The following is a 25,435-nucleotide window of genomic DNA, read 5'->3' as shown; positions in this document are numbered from 1 at the left end:
TCATTCAAGCATCAACTTACAGACAATCAAACTAATCAACAACAACTTTCTCTTGTAAAAACTGTAATAATTATTGTCCCTATAAAGTTCACACAATGGGTCGTTACATAATTCATGTGTTGTAGAAAGGAAGGAAAGGTCAAAACAATTTATTTAATAGATAGTTAGTTACTACTAAGGTTATCATTGGTATACATTTCTGGACAGTTAGTACAAAATGGTTAACGTAGATAATTATAACTTAAAGGGTTAATTGCATTAAATTTAATTAAGGTCACAAATAATGTCAGAGATTACCAACTTTTAATAAAAAAGCAAACGAAATCAATAATAATTATTGATTTTTGTGCAAATCTATTGAGTGTTGATTCTGTTTGAAAGTAATTTCTGGAAAAAAGGTTCCATCAAAAAGGATGCAGGATTATAAGACAGTGTTCTTATAGATAACAATCAACCCTAAACCGCACCACACAAAAAGACCGAGCTAACCCTGCGCTTCATTGCATTCCCCGTATTCTTTTTCCTGTCGCATCCGAGCATAGAATGCTAATGGGTACGTGTAAACTTGTTAACAGATGAAATGCTGACGATTTTGAAATTCAAATTTACATTGTTTTTAAATCGCACGATATTTATATTATTATTTATCTAAACAATGCAATGGTCGTATGTTAAAAAGGTGCAAGAGTGTTGAATAAAAAATAATTGCAGAGTGAACTGAGTTAGTGCTTAACTGTTTGGTTATATCAATCTATTGTATCAGATCCAGGCGACTTCGAGTAACATACATACAAAAAAACATAGACTCGAGTAGAGAACCTCTTACTTTTTTTGAAGTCGGTTAAAAAATGTCATCCAGTGCTTATTGGTGGATATCACACAGTAGATGAATGACATTTTGTCAATTGATTTGATCTTAAATAGGTTGATAATAAAGGCCAAAATAGTGAATAGGCCAGCTGATAGTGTATCGTAGGCTGCTTAATGAGCGGCGGGATTGTTGTTGATTGGTAGAGCACAAAAGCGAGTCCGATAGCAGAAGAAGAGATTGAAATAAAAACGACTCTCTAAGGGCGTTTTCTATGAGTTTCGAACCAAGGCATAGATTTCTTTTCCAAAATTACTACTCGTAAGTTAGTTATTAGTGGCAATGGGCAGGCCACATAGTTCGAAGAGCCGATAGGCGTTGGGGTCCCAAGGTGCGGGAATGGCGACCCCGCACCGGAAAGCGCAGTGTTGGTCGACCCCCCACTAGGTGGACCGAAGACATCAAGCGGATTGCAGGGAGCCGCTGGATGGGGCTTGAAACCGTTTTGTTTGGAAGTCCATGCAAGAAGCCTATGTCCAGCAGTGGACGTCCATCGGCTGATAATGATGATGATGATGAGATTAGTTACAAATAATAAAACACAAGTTCCTCATAAGCGTATAGTGTGGGGCCTTTATCGGTGTTGGGCCCATCGAGGGCGTGTCTAAGGGCTGCGCTGAAATCATGCAGACGCATAAAACGGTTGTTACCCCGCGCGGCGCGGCGCAAGGCTTGGGCAAAAAGTTCACAAGAACAGACACTCGCGTACAATATGACAGAGTGTAAATAAATAGAGGGGCACATTGAGCAGTAAAACAATTTTTTTTATTGATTACATTTCAGTCATATTAGTATAGTATATACAGATTGTCCCGTCTACAGGATGATAGCTAACTTGGCCTACGACTTCCCGTAGGAATACAGGTATAAAATATAGTTTATAGCCTTCCTAGATAAATGGGCTATCTAACACTGAAAGAATTTTTCATATCGGACCAGTAGTTCCTGAGATTAGCGCGTATATCAAACAATCAAACAAACAAACAAACTCTTCAGCTTTATAATATAAGTATAGAAAGTTTATGCTCATTGATCATAATAAATCTCTGCGACGTAACGCCTTCATATGTTTAATAGTGCCCTACATTATTCAATTACTTGATTACTGGATTTGTCCAAAAATATCAGAAAATCTCTACGTTTCATTAGTCTGTGTATTAAATAGCTTGACGTTTTATGGTAATTTTTTATGGTTCGAAACAAATGCAGGCTGCGCGTCCGACCTTCAAGGACAACCGCTTTACAAGGGCGGCTTTAGTTACCGTTCGTTATATCATGATATTATTATGATACAATTACATTACATTGTGTTTGACTTATACTAATCTAACTAATAGTTGAAAAAGTTTGTATGGATGTTTGTTATTCAAACCAGGATGAACGATTGAACAGTTGAAGGAAATTCGACACGGAGATAATTTGAAATTCTTGGATTATATAGGCTTTTTTATTTTACATTAACGGGATCTAAGTAAAAACGTGGGACTTAACTATTCAATAATAGTGTTTACTTGTAAGGTAATGTACAAGATGATTGTAAGTAGGTAGAAAATTCTAAAATTAACAAAGCCAAAAATCGTTAATTCATCAAGAATTGATGTTCATTTTGAATAATGATTACATTTTATTTTACTTTTTTACATTGATTCCATATAAAGTCCTCCATCGCGTCTGTCTAAAATAGTGATTAATGAGAAAGGTTTATTATTTGTCTCAAGTGTACAAATCAGTTGGTGATGTTGGAAAAAATCAATACACTTAGGAGTATTTATCGCTGCCGAACTCCTTTAAGATAATTAACAAAACAATTGTAGGAAAGTCCGCTTTCAGAAGAGTGAAGTCGCGGGCGTTTGCTAGTTATCTATACTAATATTATAAAGAGTTAAAAGTTTGTGGTATTGTAGGGGATAATCTCTGGATCTACAGAACTGCGGGACGGCGTCGGCTAGTCTACATAATTATATAAAACATTACTTAATGATGTTAAGTAACATCAGAATCTAGGAAATAATATTTTAAAAAAATTTGGTGGTTTCAAATGTAATATAAATTATCAGATGTCCCTGCGTCCTTCATTACTCTGTACGATTGAACGCTTCGTGGTAATACTTTATGGTTTGAAGCCCATAGAACCTGCGCGAGCGACCTTCAAGGACAACCGCTTCACAAGGACGTTTTTCGAGCTTTCGTTTGTTATATTAACTTTTTTTCTTTAAATCAAACTTTTAAGAGAACCTTAAGTTACCAGATATTGTTTATAGTAATTGTAGGAGGTTATACTTACTAAAATTTCATTTTGTACTTTGTTTCTACGTATTGTGTTAAATATTTAGTAGAGTATTGAAGGAAATGAGTAACCTAACGGATTGCGAAGTACATTATATTTGTACATACTACGAAAAGCAATACCTACCTAAACAAAAGATAGGGATATAGAATATCATTTAGAAACTACTTAAAAATAGTGAAATACTTTCGGAGATTAATGTGAACAGACAGATGAAGAAAGTGAAGAAAATGGTTTTATTAGGGCAGTTAATGAAGTGTAATGATAAAACAAGTTTTATATTATGTTATGAATTATGATAAATAAGAGCCGTGATAGCCCAGTGGATATGACCTCTGCTTCCGATTCCGGGGTTCGAATCCGGTCCGGGGCATGCACCTCTACTTTCTAGTTGTGTGCATTTTAAGAAATTAAATATCACATGTCTCAAACTGTGAAGGAAATACATCGTGCCGAAACCTGCATACCAGAGAATTTTCTTAATTCTCTGCGTGTGTGAAGTCTGCCAATCTGCATTGGGCCAGCGTTGTGGACTATTGGCCTACTAACCCCTCTTATTCTGAAAGGAGACTCGAACTCAGCAGTGAGCCGAATATGGGTTGATAATGGTGATAAATAGATTTACAGGTTCGAAGAACCGTAAACGTTGGGATGTCAAGGTGCTGGAATGGCGACCCCGCACCGGAAAGCGCAGTGTTAATCGATCCTCCACTAGGTGGACCGAGGACATCAAGCGGGTTGCAGGGAGCCGCTGGATGCTGGCGGCTCGAAACCGTTATGTTTGGAAGTTCATGCAAGAGGCCTATGTCCAGCAGTGGACGTCTATCGATTGATAGTAATGACGATGATGATGAATTTAGTACGTGTCAAAGCATTCTTGAATTGATTTATTTTTAACTATCATATGCATAGATAATATAATATAACACATCTACCTAATAACATTAAATTAACCGAGGTTAACGAAAGAAATATCTAAGCTTTATATTAAACACTAGTTGAACAAAAAACAAAACATAACGCCTAATGAAACAAAGGAAAACATTTGAATGTGTTCCGAGCACGTAACTTGGTTTATGATAGACCTGACAGATCAGTGACAGATGATAATTTTCAACGCAATACTTATGCAAGCCACGGTGAATGTCAGATTGCTACTTGACGCGCTTACACGCAGCGATGCGACCAAATATATTCTTTGGATGCGACTAATCGGGTATTAGGGATGCTTGGTCGCCGAAATTAAAAGAAGGACAATCCAGTCAGTCTGGCCTGACATTTGGGTAAAAAGGCCGGACAGCCTACATTACTGAGGATTTTGTGTACTACATTACATACATACATTAATAGGTCCGACAATTTTTTTTTTAAGTAAAATCAATAATTTATGATTATTACCGTAAATTATGTTCCCACACACTCGTCGTTCGCTCGTTTGCGAAATGTAAAGCCTAACAAAAGCCGGACAAGCTGGTGTTTTGAATTAAAAGTAATCAACTAAAAGTACACAAAAACGTGAGTGTCGAATTCGTCTCTATCTCTCTCTATCTATAGTATCGTGTTAGAAAAAGAAAGATATGAGACTATCGTGATGTTCAATAATTGTTATCGAATAGTGCTACTGTAGTGTTCTAAAGCTCATTGTAAACTTTCCTTGTCCTTGATACTATTATTTTGAGATTCGATTTCTTAAATTTGTCGGCGTTCCTTAAAATTTTCCTACAAGCCACTCAAATTTTTTGTTTCAGTTCATTTATTTTCGATGTTATAAAAAAATAACGCAGTTAACTTATGTCGACAAGTCGTATGATGTGATAGGGCTTTCAGCACACCGTTTCGCATAACTGCGAAGTGAGACAAGTTTGTCAGGTTATTTATTGTACTGGATTTCGCGTGATCCCCATAGATTAGGATTATCTGCTAGTTTGCTACGTATCTGGAGCACGGGCGGTATTTGCGGTCGTTACTCTTTAAGACAAATAATAGGAATTCTAGCGCGTACCTACACTGTAATAGAACATTGTTCAACGAGGGAAGAAAGTGACTGATTGCTAACGAGGCTTGAAAATGTAACATAACCGCGCGCTTAAATGAATGATGCGCGTGATTCATGTTTAATTTAATCTTATAAACTTTAGACGAAAAGTTCTTCAGTGCCTGAAGACGAAAGTCACCCAACAGTGCGTGTAGTCAGTGATGACCTACATCCGAGACTTGGTCGCTAACTATGGGCCTTATAAGAAGGCTAAATGTCACTCAGCGGACGATGGAGCGAGCCATGCTTGGGGTTTCTCTGCGTGATCGAATCAGAAATGAGGAGATCCGCAGACGAACTAAAGTCACTGATACAGCTCAACAAGTCGCGAACCTGAAGTGACAATGGACAGGCCACATAGTCCGAAGTGCCGATGGACGTTGGGGTCCCAAGGAGCTGTAATGGCGAAAAGCGCAGTGTTGGTCGACCCCAAATGTTTAGATTTACTGAACCGATTTTGATTTTCTTTTTACCACTAAATTACCACATTATATGTGAGTGTCATAAGCTGTATTTTATTCCCGTATTCACACGGGAACGGGAATTAAGCGAGTAAAACCGAGGAGCGTGGCTAGAAAGTAATAAACAGATTTGACTTTCGACCATTTTAGAATATTATGTATATTCGTAGGTAGATACATAACAGAATTATATAATTTACATAACTAGGTGCTGCGCTAAATTCTTCGAGTCGAGTAACTATCGACTAATAAATAACCCGTAAACCTTGACTCTCGCTTAAACGGAATCCTGAACATGCTCCAAATAGTAATTAGCCCAGTTAAATTTAACTGTACTATATCTTAAGTACGAATCTTCGGCTTAAATCAGTTCTCTTGCTGATAAACGCGCGCCGAGCACGCGCCGGTTGTTGTGACACTCGGGATCGGTAGGGGATCAATTTACACTGGTATGTAGAGAAATGTATACTTCTATACTAATATTATAAAGAGGTAAAGTTTGGGGTATTGTAATCTCTGGACCTATTAAACTTATTAAAAAAAAAACAATAGAAAGTCCCGTTATTTCTGAGTTTGATAGGCTATATTATATCCCCGTATTCTCATGGGAACGGGAATCATGCGGGTGAAACTGCGGGTGTACGCTAATTTATAAATTAAAAAAAATTAAAATATAATTTATAAAGAGATATTTTAATTTTAATAATATGTAAATCGACTTAATTTTATCATGTACTAGCGGACGCTCGCGACTCCGTCCGCGTGGAATTTAGTTTTTCACAAATCCCATGGGAACCATGGATTTTTCTGGGATGAAAAGTAGCCTATGCGCTAACACAGAGTAAAATCTATTTCCATTCCAAATTTCAGCCAAATTGCTTTAGTAACAGCGGCGTTAAATAATAAAAACCAAACAAACAACCAAAAAAAAATCCAGACAAACTTTCGCGTTAGCTTTAGCCGGATTTTTTTATGAATTAGTACTTACTTAAAATGACGAAATAGCTAAATGATCGACAATTCCGATTCCGATTGTTGAATCACAATTGCACATTTGCAAAAGAAGGTCATTGACCATTGCAAACCGGATATCGGGCCGTGCTTTACGAGATTTTGTGAATTTGAACTTATTCGTCACCACATACTACGAGTAGGTACGTCAAAGACTGGAATTTTTATAACACTTCCAAGTAAACATTTGCATATTGAATGTAATAGTGATCGAACTTGCATATTGGATGTATTAATGGGAACTAAGTAGGTAGTAGGTATTTTATAAGATACTAATTATAATTTAGGTAACGAAAACAGAAAAAAATAATTATGATTACTAACATAGGTAAATATAACTTAAGTATATAAGTGGAACTGGGATGGGAACATAAAAATCCGTATCCTGGATTTTATAAATCCGTATCCCTTCGAATGTGCATAAAATAATAAACAATTCCCTGTTTATTGTGCTGATCAAGAAAATTGCAGGCAGAAGCGGAAATAGGAGGGTGTTATAAGTTATTCCTTATTGGCCATATAGTTTATGTTATTGCACGAGAGTATAACTTACATGTTAATATATTGGCTATATAATTCACGTTATTTATGTTCGCGCCTCACTCGTAAATTCTGGTAACTTTTATGGTTAAAAATTAAATGCACGATTTGTTTCTAGTTGGTAATTATTGTATATTCTAAGCCTGTTCCTAAGACATTTATATTAATTTAAATTATTGGGAGGATAACTTGTTTTTCACTAACGGCAATCGGCAAACATAGTTTTTACTGTATCCCTATTATTTTTACAACTGGGTCAAAAAAATCGTTACGTATTTTTTAATTTCAATTAGTTTAAAATAATTAATCTCAATAATCAACAATAATTATTTAATTTGGCATCATTATACATTTCTTTGGCAATGATTTCATAACTGATTTCCTTTCATTTTTATTCTACACCTACAAAAACTATCTCTCTCATGTCACTATCTTGGGTATCAAGCTTTAGCTTTAGCTATTTTTTTATGTTCTGTGATTGGTATAGTACAAAAATACTTGAACGAACCATGCTCTAACATAATGGTAATCTCGTGAACCATGCTCATGAGATTCTTGCTACGTTATTAGTAATTTCAGTCAAAAGTGTTTTATTCAAAAGGTTTTAGCACCTTGAGAAGCTTTCGCTAGGCTGTCGAAGAGTCGATTCCACAAGGCTGTTCCTTGAGAAGGCGTACATTGTTAGGAAGTTCCTTACTCTAACCACCGGTTGCTTAACTGATTTTTTATTGTTTTAAATAGTGTATATTATAAAATTTTTATTAAAGGACGCCATCACGCCTCTCCAACTATAAAGGACAATCATCGTGAAAAAACCTGCATACCTGAGAATTTCCTTAATTGTCTACGTTTGTCGAGTCTGCCAATCCGCATTGGGCCAGCGTGGTGGACTATTACTCAGCTTTTTCTGAGAATATTAATTATGATATATTGTTTATGATATTTACGACACAAAATAGTTTTTATATATACTTATTTGAATAATTCTGAATAATTCCACATGCGAGTTTATTTATCTAAAGCTTGAGCTGTGCATAGTGCGTGAGATGAGATGCATAAATCTGATCCCGATCGTGTTTTGTCAACAACTGCAGTATCATTTTATTGAATTAACACTCGCCATCTGCCCACGCACGCCCGAAGCTGGTGCGTGGGTTACGTCTCCCAATGTTGATATATCTATTAACGTATGGACATTTCTCTGTTTACGCTTTTGAGAAAGTCAAGTGTGTTTATGGTTTTATATACGAACATATACGGTCAAAGTACGTAACTCAACGTGTTGTGTAATTCATTAGTTTTTTTAAGTGATGAAGGAGGGTAAACCGTTTGGTAACGTAACGCGTTACAAAAATTTCTGTCAAAATATTTTTCACCAACAATAGAGGATTCTTAATGAAATTCAATAATTAATTATAGCAATTAGTTTATGTTATATCTTCTGTCGAACGTCCCGAGACGAACACTTTTTATTTCATTCAAGCTTTTTTAAAATTCTCATTATTCATATCGTTCTAATATTAATCATCATTATCAGTCGAATGTGCACTCCAGTGATAGTTCTACGACTTATATGCTATCTGTCAGGTCTTCAAAGAACTGCATTTTGAAAATCTTCAAACACCACGATATGAAGCTGGCTGCAACTCACACTAGGAGGATGAAAATCCACACCCCTTTCAGTTTCTACACGACATCGTACCGGAACGCTAAATCGCTTGGCGGTACGTCTTTGACGGTAGGGTGGCAACTAGCCACGGCCGAAGCCTCCCACCAGCCAGACCGGGACCAATTAAGAAAACCTCAAACGGCCCTGCCGGGGTTCGAACCCAGGACCTCGGTCTTGTAAATCTACCGCGCATACCATGCGCCACGGAGACTGTCTAAAACCTAATCTTAACCACCAATACCTTTCAATGTGAGGACTATTCCAGCGCCTTGGGATCCCAACGTCTAACGATTTTCCGATGTAAGTATGTCTTCCACGATTTATGTCTCCCGCGTAATTTTGAGATTTGATTGGTCTAATCTAAATGAAATAACAGTGCACATTTAAAACCTTCTCAATCGTATTTTTATTATGTGTGTGGGTATATTAAAAAGTCTTTCATTAATCTAATATGTACCTACAAAAACACATACTTACCTTGCCTAAAGTATACGTCTAGAATTCCCTACTTAGTATTTCAAAAAGCAGAATTTAGTATTCCCGGCGCTATTATCATAGAATCCCTCTTCTATCAAGATTGGATACAAATCCTGGAATTGATCGGATAATTTATGCCCACGATCTCGACCGATACTCCCTATAAATAACGATTATACAATTGACAACGCCCACGAAAGTCAGGTCAGAATAGTGATAATAATTTGCATTGCTCCAAACTGGGAAGTACCTATACTTATCATAGCCTCGGACTGTACATCAGTCTGGCTTTCTCTGCACTAGAACTCTGCACTAGACTAGAACTAGTCGCACGATAAATTGATTCTTAAATATCAGGTTAATAGGGTTAAAATCGCGTACATATAAATAGAAATTCCTGAGCATTATTCTCTGTGGAGTCAAACAAGGAGGTTGTGAACGCGCACTGGCCAGAGACAAGGCCTTTGATAAAACGTTCCAATTTCGAAGTTTGCAATCGCGCCGCTATGATAGCTTCTGTAGACGCGATGCATTTTTAGTTAAGTATTAATTTTGCAAATTTTCAAATGAGAAACCCAGTCTCCGTACAAACACGGGTCCAAATTATGCGACACAAAAAAATAAATTAATTGCATTATCTGTGACTAACTGACAGGCGACAGTTTTAAATAAGGATTTGACACTAACTTGACACAATAAGATATTAATGATATTTGATAATGACATCTCATTCATTGATTGATTTTGACATTAATAGTCCCGTTTTCAAAGACAACTGACAATCAGTGAAATACGCATCAAAGATAATTAATGATTAAATGAACTTACCTGTAAGTGAAGTTCTATCATTATTAACTATTTGACTGTTGTTACAATAATATGAGCCGTGATAGCCCAGTGGATATGACCTCTGCCTCCGATTCCAGAGGGTGTGGGTTCGAATCCGGTCCGGGGCATGCACCTCCAACTTTTCAGTTATGTGCATTTTAAGAAATTAAATATCACGTGTCTCTAACGGTAAAGGAGAACATCGCGAGGAAACCTGCACACCAGAAAATTTCTTAATTCTCTGCGTGTGTGAAGTCTGCCAATCCGCATTGGGCCAGCGTGGTGGGCTATTGGCCTAAACCCTCTCATTCTGAGAGGAGACTCGAGCTCAGCAGTGAGCCGTATATGGGTTGATAACGACGACGACAATAAAATATGAAATTAATTGAATTACATTCTACTTTTTAAAATCAGATCAGTGGTTTCGAAGATTACCTTACAAAAGATTGTTACAAACTTTACCTCTTTATAATATTAGTATAGATGTACTTGGAAATAAGATTCACTTTGGCACAATCGCCACTCCAAACGTAAAAAAACAGTTTATTTTAGTTTTTGTGATATATTCAATAATAGCTCATAACCTCATATTAATAGAGTACTGTATTTATTAGTCCGTTAAGAAAACGAAACGTATTCCTTAATATTCTGTATTATGAATCAATGAAATTATAAATCTATGCACTTACAAATAAGATTCACTTTTGCTTAACCGCCACTCCCGTTTTTAGGATGCATTCAATAATAGTTCATAATTAAATGATGTTAAAGCTGTGGTTAGAGCATATATTTATTTGCCTATTTAAAAAACGAACGAACGACGATAGCAGCCACAGATTCATGAGGCATGAGTGCACGTTTCGTTTTTCTAAACACCTAATGTTAGTTATCTGAGATACACTTCGTTCATATTTCACAGACAAACTGATTTCTGTGTTCGTTTAAAAACGCTCAGCTCTAGTAAATGTCATTCTGTCAATTAGCGTCGAACCGTCGGTTTCAAGTTTCAACAACAATTGATGGAATTATATCCATAGATGATACATTATATATATTATATCAACTATTCGCTAAAACGCGTAAAATGGTGGGGACTATAATTAAAAACTTGAGCGGGCGGAAACTCACTGTGTTAGTGACATTTCTTTTGTTGTGCCAAGTAGTATGTTTCCTAATCGGTGGTTTGGTCGCACCCGCGCCTGTAAACGCACAAAGTATTCTCGGAACCGTATGTAAAGATACATCTATTATGAAAAATGACACAACGAAGTGGTATTACTATCACGGCGCGGGTAAATGTGAGAAGATTGACCTTAACAGCATTCATCATGAGGTCTCGGAGCGCGACATCGTCTATGCATTTCAAATGCTGGTGCCTCGAGAGTCGTTTACTTACGAATATTCAAGATGGCAACAGAATTTGATAGGCGTTTTACAAGTTGACATACTCTACCACCCCCAAATGGAAGCGACACCGCGGAGGTCGATCAAGATAGACGCGCGGTTGGCCTACCGAAACAAAGGCGACCCGGACGACGCTTGGAAACTGTACACACAGTCGAGGGAAAAGAGAGTTCTATACTGTGACATTGATAATAAATTTGCAAATTACTTGTACACCTGCTCAGCTGTGCCCCTGTTTGAACTTGGTTCACTTTACCATGACTATTACTTACTAAACATACGGTTACCAGTCGATAAGCCTAACATGAATGTCCATATTGGTCATATACAAAATCTGTGGGTAACCGTTATCAACCAAAACAGTGGCTTTACCAAAGTGTGGCTTTCACTAAAAACTGTATTCTTTCCATGTATCATTGCAATACTCGTCTGGTTCTGGCTTCGGATTCATATTTTGGAAAGGAAGCCTGTCCTACTGGAAAAGATGTTGCTAAGTTTAGGCATAGCATTGTGCTTTTTGAATGCACCAATAGAATATTTGACTTTACAATATGACCTGCCATTCATACTGCTGTTGGGGGATATTATACAAGGAATATTTTATGCAATGCTGTTCTCGTTCTGGCTTGTATTTGCCGGGGAACATATGCTGATCCAAGATACATCGGCTCAGAGCTCTCTTAAACAATATTGCCGTCATTTGAGTGCTGTTGCTATGGGATGCATTTCTCTTTTCATATTTGACATATGTGCCAGGGGAGTTCAGTTGCGGAACCCGTTCTACTCTATCTGGGTTACAGATTTAGGCACAAACTTAGCGCTGAAATTCATCATACTGGCTGGCATCTCAACTGGAGTATATTTTTTGTTCTTGTGTTACATGGTCTGGCAAGCATTCCTAAATATATCTCAGAGACGCCAGAGTTTACCTTCAATGAGCATTTACAGATTTATGTTTATGATGTTGGCTACATTGCTTTGCGCTGCCTTGACTGTTATTGGTTTTATTTTGGGACAAGTGGCTGAAGGACAGTGGAAGTGGGATGAATATATACAACTTGAATATACTTCAGCATTCTTCACAGGTGTATATGGAATGTGGAATATATACATATTTTCCCTGCTGATACTATATGCGCCGAGTCACAAGCTGTGGCCGGCCAGTGAAAAATCTTCAGTTATCCAGAATACATAAATCAATAAGATAATATGCATTTGCAAAGCGGGATCGGTGTGAAAATAATCAGCTCATTTTCCCTGTTGGCGAATATTATTTCGGCTAAGATTCTAATGGGATTCAATTACAAGTTAGTAAAATAGGTACACAAGATTTAGAGTACATTTTCATTTCTGTAGTGTTCTGAAAAGATTCATATTATTAACATGAAACATTTATCTATTCATTTATTTCTACTCTGTAGATAATTGGTTACAAAAAAAAAATTAAATGTTAATTTAATATTTTTAGGACTTCCCTGGCTTTCCCCAGTTTTCCCCGCTTGGGCCGATTGAGGTTTTCTTAATTGTTTCAGAACTGTGATCGTGGGTGGTTTCGGCCGTGATTAGTAACCACCCTACCGGCAAAGGCGTAGAAATAAAAATTGAATAGGAATATATTAGTATTATACTTAATATTTTGATTGCGAAATATGCAACGATTTTTTCCGATTATCGCAAAAAACTACAGAGTATAGTATAATTATTTCATTGTGTAGTAATGGACGATTTCCCTTAAGTTAATATTATAATAACATTAAATTATACATAACATTTATTATCGTAGATACATAGATTAACATACGTTCGCTGTAAAGTTTCGTACATCTATATTGTAAAACAACGTTGCCCAACGCAAACGTTCGTTGGTAAAGCTTATAAAATCGTAATGTATAACAATTTCATAACTCCGTTCACGAGCCGTCGGCGAGTGCTCGTGCGTGTAAATCTCTTACATTATACACATCATTACGGAGAATAGGATACGCCTGCGCTTTGAACACATGAAATGCATAATTAAACTATATCTAGGTATAAAATCTTGGTGTAGGTGCTTGAAAATTGTTTGTAAGAGTTTTCTTCCGGGTTGATAAATGAATACTATGATGAGATCAAAATAAACTATTAAAGAAAATGTGTGATAAGAGATGTGTGAAAGTAAATTATATTATTTGTATAATCAGACAAACGTGGTCAAGTGGGATTCGGATTTTAGTGAAGTTTATAAAATGAAATGTTGAGTAAAACAGGGAGGACTGTCGTCACCTAGGCTCTTCAATATTTATTTGAATCAGTTGATCGAGAAGCTCGATAAGGCCAGTGTTGGATGCTCGATTGATGGTGTTGCAATTAATAACATTAGTTATTCAGATGATATGGTTTTTTGCTTAGCACCTCGGTTTGTGGTCTTAGAAAGCTTCTAAGAATTTGTGAGGAATATGGTGGGGTAAATGGACTCAGATATAACGCAAAAAAGAGTGAGTTCCTTGTTTTCAGAGGTAGTATAAAACAAAACCAAGACTTTAAACCAAATATAATGAGTAGTTCTCCCCTGAGACAAGAGACTGAGTTTAAATACCTCGGTCATATAGTAACGGATCGCCTCAGTGACGATGGTATCGAGCGGGAGCGTAGGGCGCTGTCGATTCGAGGTAATATGTTGGCACGCAGATTCTACAGGTGAAGGGTAGAAGTAAAGCTCACACTGTTTAGAGCTTATTGCCAATCCTTCTACACCTGTAGACTGTGGACCGATACCGAATATACGCAGCGGGCCTACGACTTCCTACGGGTCCAGTACTATAATGAGCTGAGAGCGGTGCTGGGTGGCATTACTGATCTCCAGAGTTGTGACTCCAACGCCCTCCTCAGCACCTACGCGGGCGTACAGATTAGCTCTCTGGAGAGCTTGGAATGATGTGCACACCTGCAGTCGAAGGCCACATTTATACAGTTTAATATTTAACTAACCCATTGCTAACACTTTTTCATGTACTACTAACACATACGTATTAAGAACTTTTTACTATGTTTTTTTTTTCAAATAAATGATAATTATTATTGTTTATTTTATATCGCTCTATTTAAACCTACCCTTCGCTAAAGACTCCCGGTCTTATTTATAAACATGGATTAGAGGTTTTAAACGTCAAATTCCTTCAAAGCAAAGCCAACTTTACACAATAGTTATGTACACAATTGGTCCAGGTCTGGCTGGTGGGAGGCTTCAGCCGTGGCTACTTACGACCCCAGCAGCAAAGACGTAGCGCCAAGCGATTTAGCGTTCCGGTACAATGTCGTGTGGAAAGGGGTTTGGATTTTCAAACAAGTCAGCCCGCTTTCATCTTAGATTGCATAATCACTTATCAACAGGTGAGATTGTGGTCAAGGGCTAACTAACGTTAAGGACGTTAAGGTCCCCAGGTGGATGGATGAGGTGGACGTGGTGGAAGCTGGTGGCAGGCAGCCGCTGGATGCCGGATCGAGACCGTTGTGCTTGGAAGTCCATACAAGAGGTCTATGTCGAGCAGTGGGCGTCCATCGGCTGATAATAATGTTGATCAAGAAAACGTAACAAACAGACACAGCTTTTATTATGATAGTATAGATTAAAATGCACACAATGTACTCGTAGTTACCGTTCTTATAATATCTTACTCTAACTAGTACTATTTATTCTGTGCCTTAACTATCTCAATAACATTTAACGGTCTGTTGTACAAACTGTGAACGCTAATATTTATGCAGATGGCTATCGATGTTTGACAATAAGATAACTTCATAACACGATGTTTATCAAACTGTTTGCCACGAACAAACAAATACGCCTGTCCGCCGGTATCTGGACGAAACATAAGTTACTTTTGAAATCGAGGTATGTTACAGACGAAGCTCGCAAGCTTTGCATAGACAAATCTGGCCACAGACTGGACTTATATGGAAGCTAAAACCATAGAGCTTCCAGATATTTTTAACAGAAGCGCGAACAGTCGGCTGTCTGTAGCTTATAATGTATTTAATCAAATAGAGAGAATAAAAAAATGTACCTCTTATAAATATGTTCTACACGGACTTAGATGTATGAAATATGTCAGTTTTTATGGAAAAGGAAGGCAGAAAAAGATCATTTGATACTTAAATGATGAACAATAAAAGTGCATTATTTGTTTTTACATGAAATAGGCTAGATCGTGGTCAACTCACAATCTCACCTGCCCCTGCATTCTGTAAAGTTACAGCGATGTGACATCGCTCATTTCCATGACAACTATGTTGTTAGTGACATTTAATTTCTGGCATCCCATATTAGTTAAAATACTAATAAAACTTGTTATAGACGAAATATCCACGAGGATAAAATAGCAGAATCACACCCCTGATTGTGTAGATGTAGCCTAAGATGAAATGCGCTTGCCTAGGAGATGTCTATTCACTCCTGTGTTAATGATTCATTACACAATTAAAGCATCATTACACACACTTACCGTGTGTATGACATGGGACATGGAAAATGCCAGACTAAACTACATTGCAACCGTTTTTCTGACTGGTAATGTAATGGAAAATGAAATGAATTCATGAAATAAATTCAAGGTATTTGGAATTATAAAAAAGCATGTCTAAAAAGTTATTTGATATTTTTTTGTAAGTCTTAGTGACTATATAGCCTAGATATTTAGTTACATTAATACGAGTAATATTATGTCTTAATACAAGGCATACCAGCTAATCGTACTTAATTGATGATAAGTTTTACAGCAGGATTAATATGGAAATGAGCATTTTAGTGTTTCAAATTAAAACTTGTAGCAATTAACAAAAAAAAGTGATAAACAAGCATTTCTTTTAGGCACAGTAGCTAAAACAATAAGTTTAAACAAATATTCTGCGTGCGCACATTTGACAGATAATCAAACATGGCCGCTGACAGATCCATTTGTCTTCACACTATTCTATGAACCTGAACCAAGACAGATGAGCTTATTGTTTTAGTTCTAAATATAGCAAGTATACAAAATGAAGTGAAAGTTGTATTGTGTGTACAGTTTAAAGCGTAGGTAATACGAGTATTAGATATATTATGAGTTTCAAAATGTTGTAACACAGTTGTATCAAGTTGTAATAACTTTAGTTGCTCCTCTTGACAAAAAGTTTAGTATATTTTATACAACTACCGTTTTAGCTTTATATGGTCGTATACCTACGTGTCTATCCCCCCCACCAGGTGGACTGACCACATCAAGCGAGTCGGAGGGATTCACTGGATGAAGGCGGCTCAGGATTCTGATGTGTTCGAAGTCCCTACAAAAGGCCTATGTCCTGCAGTGGACGTCCATCGGCTGATATGATGATGATTATATTACCTACGAGTATGTTATCAAACCACATACCTACCCATATTTTTTACAATCTCAGCTCCTTCATGTAAGGTTTCTTAACGTATGCCACATCTGTAATTAACTAATTAAACATGTGTAAGCTTGGTGTGGACGCATTACAGCTTAACTAGACGCAATTACCAGTGGTGGTAAAAGTGAGTGGAGGTTAGGTACCTATATACCTATACCTACTCGTATATGTATATGTCATAGGTAACTTGAATCACTGATGCAGTAAGGTAATCTTTTCTATCTTGTGTGTACTATTATAGTAGTCTAAGAGCCATTCATGGTGAGTTGTACGTCATTTAATAGCTGAAAGTTTGTCAGTAAGTACATGGACAATAGATTTTAGTACAGTAGTTTGGCACGATGCAAAGTGTCGGGCGACTGAGGATTTTATGTGTTATATAATAAGAAGAATATCTATATAATATCTTTATAGTATAAGGATTTAGAGGAGCTTTGTTACTTTCTACTTCCCAAAGCCAATAAGTATCAAAAATTGAATCATAATTAATGTATTTGAAATACAATAATTTTTACACACCACAATTTATTACGTCCATGACTTCCAAACTAGCGGTAACTGTATCTCGGAACCCATTGGATTCCCTTTATTTGCTACATGATACTCAGTAAAATAGTTTGAAGAGCGTTGGGACGTTGGGGTCCCAAGCTGCTGGAATGGCGACCATACACCGGAAAGCGCAGTGTTGGTCGACTCCCCACTAGGTGCACTGAGGACATCAAGCGGGTTGCAGGGAGCCGCTGGATGCTAACGGCTCGAGACCGTATTGTTTGGAAGTTCATGTAAATGGCCTATGTCCAGCAGTGGAGCGTCAGTAAGAGTTAAACTCCACAGTTGCCGTATTTAACTTTACTAGGAGCATGAACTGACAAACCTTCGTCATTTCAAATGACGAAGTTCTAACTGCCATGGGCTCTTATTCTATAAAGCTGTGTATGCCAGAAACTTTTGCTTATCACAACACGAGCCTGCTCACGTGTATCTGATATAATATAATCATAACAAAAAAAATAAACAAACCATTTGGAGATGTTACAAAATGTCCGCCACAACCTACATGTGTGTTTTGGTAAAGGCTATCTGTGTCAGAGGCACGTCCGCGTTATGCAACTATATTAATAACCATAGCACACACGCCCACGCTGATTATTATGATTATACTATTGTTTTGCCTGCGGTTTTATATAAGCGAGCAAATGAGCAAGCGGGTCACCTAATATTAAATTTATTTGACGTAGTAATGGTACACAGAGAAGAGAATCCTGAACCGCTTTCCTTAAAATACATAGCAAATCAGACTTGTAACCAGCACTATATTCCACCTTATGTAAAATGATGTTGCTTCTGCACAGTAAGCACCATTACTAAGTAAGTACGGCATGTATTTTACGTATGCTGCACCCGTAGTAAGTAGTAATTTGCAAGCTCATTACGTACGTACTCGTAGCTCATCGAAGTAGCATATTTTTCTCAGTTACCACCGCCATGCCACCAAACAATGCCATGTTCCAGTCTAAAGGGTAAAGTTACCAGTTTACACTTATCAGGTTTAACCCCTACCCGTATATGCCTAACGCCAGCCATACCTACCTACCATCAAATGTGCTACCAGCACGGGTTAACAATGGGAAATATATTATTCTAAGAGGCCGAGTTTTTCTAGTGTAGTCTAGTGTAAACCGTGTAGACGTAAATCAATTTTCACAATTTATTCAACCTATCTACTAAAAATTTCTTATGTCTAAAATAAGAACATAAACAGAGCATTATTGTTAGTTTTTTTTAATTAAGTATTATATTAACATAATGTATGAAAAACTTCTTTATTTATAAATAGAGAATGCAAATTTTGAGCGTGCATAATTTTACGTATACTTAAGCCTATTCCGCGGAACCGTTTGTAATATTTTAACAATAAAACATAATTATTTATTTAATATTCCTTATTTTAGATAGACATAAGTTTGAATTTATAACGTTAATATTATGTAATAGCAGCGTTTTACCTGAAATAAAACGCATATTAAAATACTTACCTCACTGGAAACTTTATATTGAGAGTAGCATTTCCGTTTCCGTCGATTTCATACCAGTTTTCGTACTTTTATTGACGTCACGTCGGGCTATGTGGCGCCACCTGGCGGTGTCGGGCTCGGGAAGTTTCGTAAATCGCTGAGCGCGACTTTAGCTCATTGGCTCAATATATCACCAGGCAGGAATTACTTAAAGTTTCCAGTGAGGTAAGTATTTTAATATGCGTTTTATTTCAGGTAAAACGCTGCTATTAAAATATTGACCGTAACTGGAAACTTTATATTGAGAGCCTGTTTGTTTTCGCCTGGTGACGCCACTTTATGGTATTATTTCGCCAATGTGATTATTAAAATAAAACTTTTTATAACAATATTATCTCTAATTCGATTAGGCTTTATTTAAGGAACAAGCTAGTAACGAAGTTTGACTTACTGTGTCTGTGCATAATACAATATTCCATTTTGTTGGAATGTAGCAAAAATACATGTCTACGGTACAATGGTAGCCAGTAATAAGTATCTATTGTCTGTGGATATTATTTATTCAAACTGTCAACTCTTTGACATTCAAGTGTCATTATATGTCATCAGCCATTTACTATATTTTACAAATATTAATAAATAGAACAGTTAACAGTGCTTAACGTGTTTTCGTTCATCTCGCGACTCCAACTCTCAGCACATTCAAAAATAAATCAATGAACTAAAAACATACCATACATTTTTTTGGATTGGAGTTCAATACTTTTAATTTTAGGGATTTCATCATATAATATTCACACTAAATTATTTAGGAAAAACACTGCTGACCGATATAGTCGTTATGAAGATTTCTTACGTGACGTCTTTACTCATTCTGCTATAACCATATGCGGTACGGTTTTTTAAAAAAATTATTACAAAGAAATTAATATTAATTCTTGCTGCATTTAGTCGTAGTGGATAGTTATTTTATTTAATAATGAAATAGACTTAATATTTCCTAAAGAAAAATTATGATAGTGATTATTTTATTTACAAATAATTTCCAGCCAGAGTAAATACTTCTATCGGTTTTTGAGCCAAATTGCGGCCAAAATTGAATAAAATCATCAGATTTTATACTATGTTATCCCTATAATAAGTAATGTTAGGTCATATACACGCCTTTCAGAGTGTACCCACAAAAATATAACTATTGAAAAAATAACTTATTAAGAAGTTACTGACATTCCAAACTGGTGGCATGAAATTTTTAGGCTTTCTTAACAATTTGGTATGAATTTAAGGATATACTTTACAAAGTTATTGATTTCTTAAGTAGGTTACTTGAAGATTCTAGAAACTAAAACTGAGTCAGTTCTTAGACATTAGGTCATATAATGTACTAAAACTTTTACTTTTAGACAAACACTACACAAGCCGATTTTTAAGTTTTGACAGGAAATTAAAAATAATTTCAGATTTCCCATATTTCTTGAAGACTCCCTCTAACAGTTTTGTAACTGCTAAGTCCGTTGTCGTAATTATAATAAATTTGTCTTCATTCTATAGAATTATCGGTACTGCTAGCACTCGGAATCTGAGATCCAAATGACATAAGACTTACTCTTATCAAGGCTATTAAATATATTCCTGTCAACCGATTCTGATGATTCTCTGAGAATCAGTGTAAGTGGTGGCGATACCATAAAGCAAGTGGGAAATTCCCTATACACACTGTACACATCGTATAAAACAACTTGAGCGTAAGTTACATCTCGGGATACGTACAAGTAATCATGGACTACGTGTACCTTATTTAATGAGTCAGATCAGAATAGATCAGTCACCGACATACCCTATTTCACAATCACTTTTTCTATGCTACAGTAATGAAAGCGCCAAGTATGGAAGATGGCGATGTTGTATAACAAGTGATTTGCATGCTTGTTGTTCCTGCCGCGTATACTATTGTGTACTGTTGTGAACTTAGTGATAGTCTAATTAAGGTTACTAGACAAAGATCTTGCCATTTTAACTGTTATATTCTATATTTAAACTCATTTCTCTTTTCCTCCGTAATATGTAACGGCAGTCATTTTGTCCAATTGAATGTTGCTTAGGAGGTGAGTTTGATTCTAGGGGCATATACGAGTAGTATGACATACATTTCCTTTTTATTGGAATGCAGTACCTATTCCTCTCGTGACCATGAATACCTCAGAGGGTGAATGTTTAGTAACGCTGCCCAAGCGTGGTCAAAGGCATCTGCTACTAACAAAAACACTGGCTGAGGGTGTCAGTGAAGTAGGTAGCTAGCAGTCTGATTATATTAAACAAGGTCATTCATTCATTCAATGGTAACGGGCAAGTTTTCGATATAGTCTACATCTACGCTTCGTATTATTTTCTTAGTAAATGATAAAATTGTCTATTCTTAATTCTACATATCTCTTACAAAACATGCTACGAATTCGATAGCATTGAAAAAGTATTTGAGAAAGAGACATGCATAGTTCAAATGACAAGGAAGTAATGTCCAACAATTCCCTGTATACAAAACGTAGGAAGCACCTTTGGGATTTTATTACATACACATGCAAGTAGGCTTGTGTCTATTCTTCAAACTGAGTTTTTGATGCTGTGCGTATTTAGCAAGTGGAAATGAGGTTAAATATTGGTCCGGCTTCAGTATTAGCAACAGAGCATGGTGCTTTTATGATCCTTTGTATTTCATTAAGTAGACAATTGTTGATATTTCTTCCAAAACAGGAGTGTGGAACGATATTCCATATAGATTAAGAAAAACACGAGGTTATTCGAGAGAACGGTAGGAGATAACCTCAGATTAACCTCTGTACGTTTCTGGTGCCACCATTTTCTCCCATTGAAAAAGGTGGTGAAAAGGTGGCTAAAAAGACCGCTTGAAATGAAGTCTATCTCAAAATACTTTATGTTTTCTGGATGCATTAAACTTTAAAGCATACATAATACCCTTGGTGGGCCTCGAGCCCCTGAAAAAGGATTCATTTAGAATCCTTTGTTTTAATAGAAATTCATATGTTACCGCTTATGCGTTTTTCTACATTTGCTAGGTGACGGAGGGTATCATAATATGTTTTACCTTTTCGTTTGTTTCTAAGTTTTATGAAACCTGGAGTATGGTTATAAATTTTGCAAATAATAAACTGTATACATCCAGTAATACCTTTAGAAAACTTTGATGTATTCGGAAAAATAAGTTTCCTGCCTTTAACCTCTATACCAAAATGTACATGATATTTTAATCTGACGCTTTCATTCATCAGATTTTTACGCCATTGTTACAAAGTAATTATTTCACCCATTGGTTACAAATCTAGTTGGCCTATTCACTATTTTGGTCTTTATTATCAACCTATATCAATTGGAAAAATGTCATTTACCTACTGTGGGATATTCACGAGTAAGCAATAAATGACATTTTTACATAGAAACTCAATTTTGTATATGTCAACTAGCAAACGTAAAAGATAGTGAGTCAGCCTGCAAGGGCTTTAGGACATTCGTTTCTTGTACATTGCTGATAAACACCCTGCGAGAGTGGATTATAATGATCATACAAGCAAGGCTGCGCAAGCGTTCCAAGCGATGGAATCTTAACATTTTTCATGCATTACCCTCGCGAGGGGTGGCGATCACACACACACGACATCGACAAGGGTATTTGAATAATTTATATAGATAGATAAGATATTCGTATCCATACATCGTTGATAAACACCCCGCGAGGGTGGATTGTATTGATCATGCAAGCAAGGCTGTGCATGAACGTGTGCGCATTACAGATATGTATATTCCGTGTTGTATGTTCCACGCGATGGAACATTACTCTTCATGCATACGCCCGCGACGGTGGCGATCAAGGACACCGGTATTTGAATAATTTATATAAAGAGATAAACACCCCGCGAGGGTGGGTTGTAATTATCATGCAAGCATGGCTGTGCATGAGCGTTTGCGCATTGTATGTATATTCCGTGTTGTGTGTTCTACGTGATGAAATTTCAACACTATTCGTGCCTTGCCCATGCGAGAGGCGGCGATCCTCAGTATTTGACTGGAAATACGTCTAGGAATGTTAACACTTTCTATAACCTCGTCCCCATGAGGGGCGGTAATCTATTAGTCCGGTATTTGACTGTGCAAATACGTCTAGGAATATTTAAACTTTCTATACCTTACTCAGTAAGTTGGTTTTGCAAATACGTCCAGGAACGTTAAAAAACTGTGTATACCTTGCCCCCGCGAGGGGCGGTAATCTATTAGACCTATATTTGACTGCAAATGTGGCCAGCGACGTTAACAGTGTCTACGCCTTGCCCCTGCGTGGGGTGGCGATTTATAAGGCCAGTAATTTACATCCAATCAAAATTCCTGTGCTAAATTCTGGCGGGATTTGTGAACCTTTTTTCAATGCCGGTTTGAATTGGAGTAACAATATGTTTGAGTAACTTCCAAAAACTCTTTGTCTAACTTGTCTTCGAGCATTCGTAATTTATGTACTCCTCTGAAACGAAAGCCATTGGCCACGCGTTCGTTTTGCAGTATATATGTTAGACAACAGTCTATTGCTAGAACGTTCACTTTGGTTTCTGAGTTCACATTTTTAGGAAGCCCGCTGGGCCCCGCCACTTTTAATACTATTTTAACTGTTGAAAAATAACTACAAAGAAAATATTATTACATGCAAGTACGAAAACATTTGCAAAAAAGCAAGACTTTCAAACACATGAAGTAGTGATCCGAACGGAAAAACCGTTAAAATAATGATCACGTACTATTTTCAAATGAAATTTGAAATTTTTACATAATTTAACGTTAATTACATTAACGTTGTATGTTACAACGTAATAATTACAACGTATTACAACGTAATAAAATATAAAGTACTCACAGCGAATTCACTTCACTTATTACACTTTATCTTGCAATGTCGGGTACCAACTGATTGCAAGATGTTGCTTCGACGGTAAACAAAACGCCAATGAGCTAAAGTCGCGCTCAGCGATTTACGAAACTTCCCGAGCCCGACACCGCCAGGTGGCGCCACATAGCCCGACGTGACGTCAATAAAAGTACGAAAACTGGTATGAAATCGACGGAAACGGAAATGCTACTCTCAATATAAAGTTTCCAGTTACGGTCAATATTTTAATAAATTAATTAAAATCTATCTACCTACCTAATGGTAAGTGTCGCGGTAAATCGAAAACTATTGTCATGTACGCAAAACAGAAAACGCGAAATAATAAATAAGAAGTAATACATAAATAAGCCTTGATCAATCCTACTAATATTATAAACGCGAAAGTTTGTATGGATGTTTGGATGTATGTTTGGATGTTTGTTACTCTTTAACGCCGCTACTACTGAAGTGATGTGGTTGAAATTTGGAGTGGAAATAGATTTTACTCTGGATTAATACATAGGCTACTTTTTATCCCAAAAAAATTCATGGTTTCCCGAGATTTGCGAGAACTGATGGTTTTGATGCTTTTGATATGTTTGTTACTCTTGCACGCCTCGACTACTAAACCAAATTAGCTCAAATTTGGTATTGAGATATATTATAACCTGGATTAACACATAGGCTACTTTTTATCCCGGAAAAATCCATGGTTCCCGAGGGATTTGTGAAAAACTAAATTCCATGCGTACGAAGTCGCGGGCGTCTGCTAGTTACAAATAAATTATCGTGCCACGATTTACGATATCATTTGGCGAGGAAATGAATTATGCGCTTAAGACGCCGTATAGATGGCTAAATTTAAAAATATAAAAGCGACAGGTCACATCACAATATTTCGAAAACCCTTGACGTACAAAGTTGAAATTTGGCTGGGAGGCAGTTCATAGTTAGTAAACGTCCGCCAAGAATAGATTTTGCAAGAGAACCAGTCTCCAAATTAAGGAGATCTAAGGGCGGACTAAATCGCGGGCGTCCGCTAGTTTATAATTAATAAGTTATCAAAGTGAAGTCGCGTCGAATCGCACACATATTGTAAGATCTAGATTCACCTGAACTTTCACTATGAGCCGTGAATATTTTTACATCTCAAATTAGTAGGCGTTCGTTTTAGGCAACAATGATACCTATATACAGGAAGAAATTTTTTTTAGTGCGGATATTTTTATATTTTGTACATAAACAAAATTTAATGATCACGTATTTTTTCTTTTTTTTTTTAACTCAAAAATAACAAAATTATCGTTAGCTAAAGTTATTTACTTTTGAACAGAATTTTAGGGTCACCCTATTGTGCGTTTATTTTATTTTCGTTTGATACCTAAAGGACGTCACCAGATCACTTTTAAGCTGAATATAACTTGTTTAGTAATAATATGTACATTATTTTGTTATTTTAGAGACATAAATTTAAAAAAAAAATACATAAAATGTATCGAACTGTTTG

The 25,435-nt window shown here is 36.6% G+C and overlaps 2 protein-coding genes across 2 annotated transcripts in view; one reads left to right on the top strand and one right to left on the bottom strand.

Moving 5' to 3' along the window:
- The window catches only part of LOC112045293 (uncharacterized), a 125,446-nt gene that overhangs the window by 20,158 nt on the left and 79,853 nt on the right, over positions 1 to 25,435 (bottom strand). The gene's annotated exons all lie outside the window — the stretch shown is intronic.
- Positions 10,116 to 14,760, top strand: LOC112045294 (protein wntless-like). The gene has a single exon (XM_052889185.1). The coding sequence runs from the start codon at positions 11,141 to 11,143 to the stop codon at positions 12,773 to 12,775; it is 1,635 nt and encodes a 544-aa protein (XP_052745145.1). The 5' UTR covers positions 10,116 to 11,140; the 3' UTR covers positions 12,776 to 14,760.

This window comes from Bicyclus anynana, chromosome 2, assembly GCF_947172395.1.
Source record: "Bicyclus anynana chromosome 2, ilBicAnyn1.1, whole genome shotgun sequence".
Lineage (NCBI taxonomy): Eukaryota > Metazoa > Arthropoda > Insecta > Lepidoptera > Nymphalidae > Bicyclus > Bicyclus anynana.
The sequence above is the reverse complement of the archived record's forward strand: the minus strand, read 5'-3'. Positions and strand labels throughout refer to the sequence as shown.

Bases quoted from the DNA above. Each gene is read 5' to 3' on its own strand.
- LOC112045294 (XM_052889185.1), top strand. From the start codon at position 11,141: ATGTCATTCTGTCAATTAGCGTCGAACCGTCGGTTTCAAGTTTCAACA.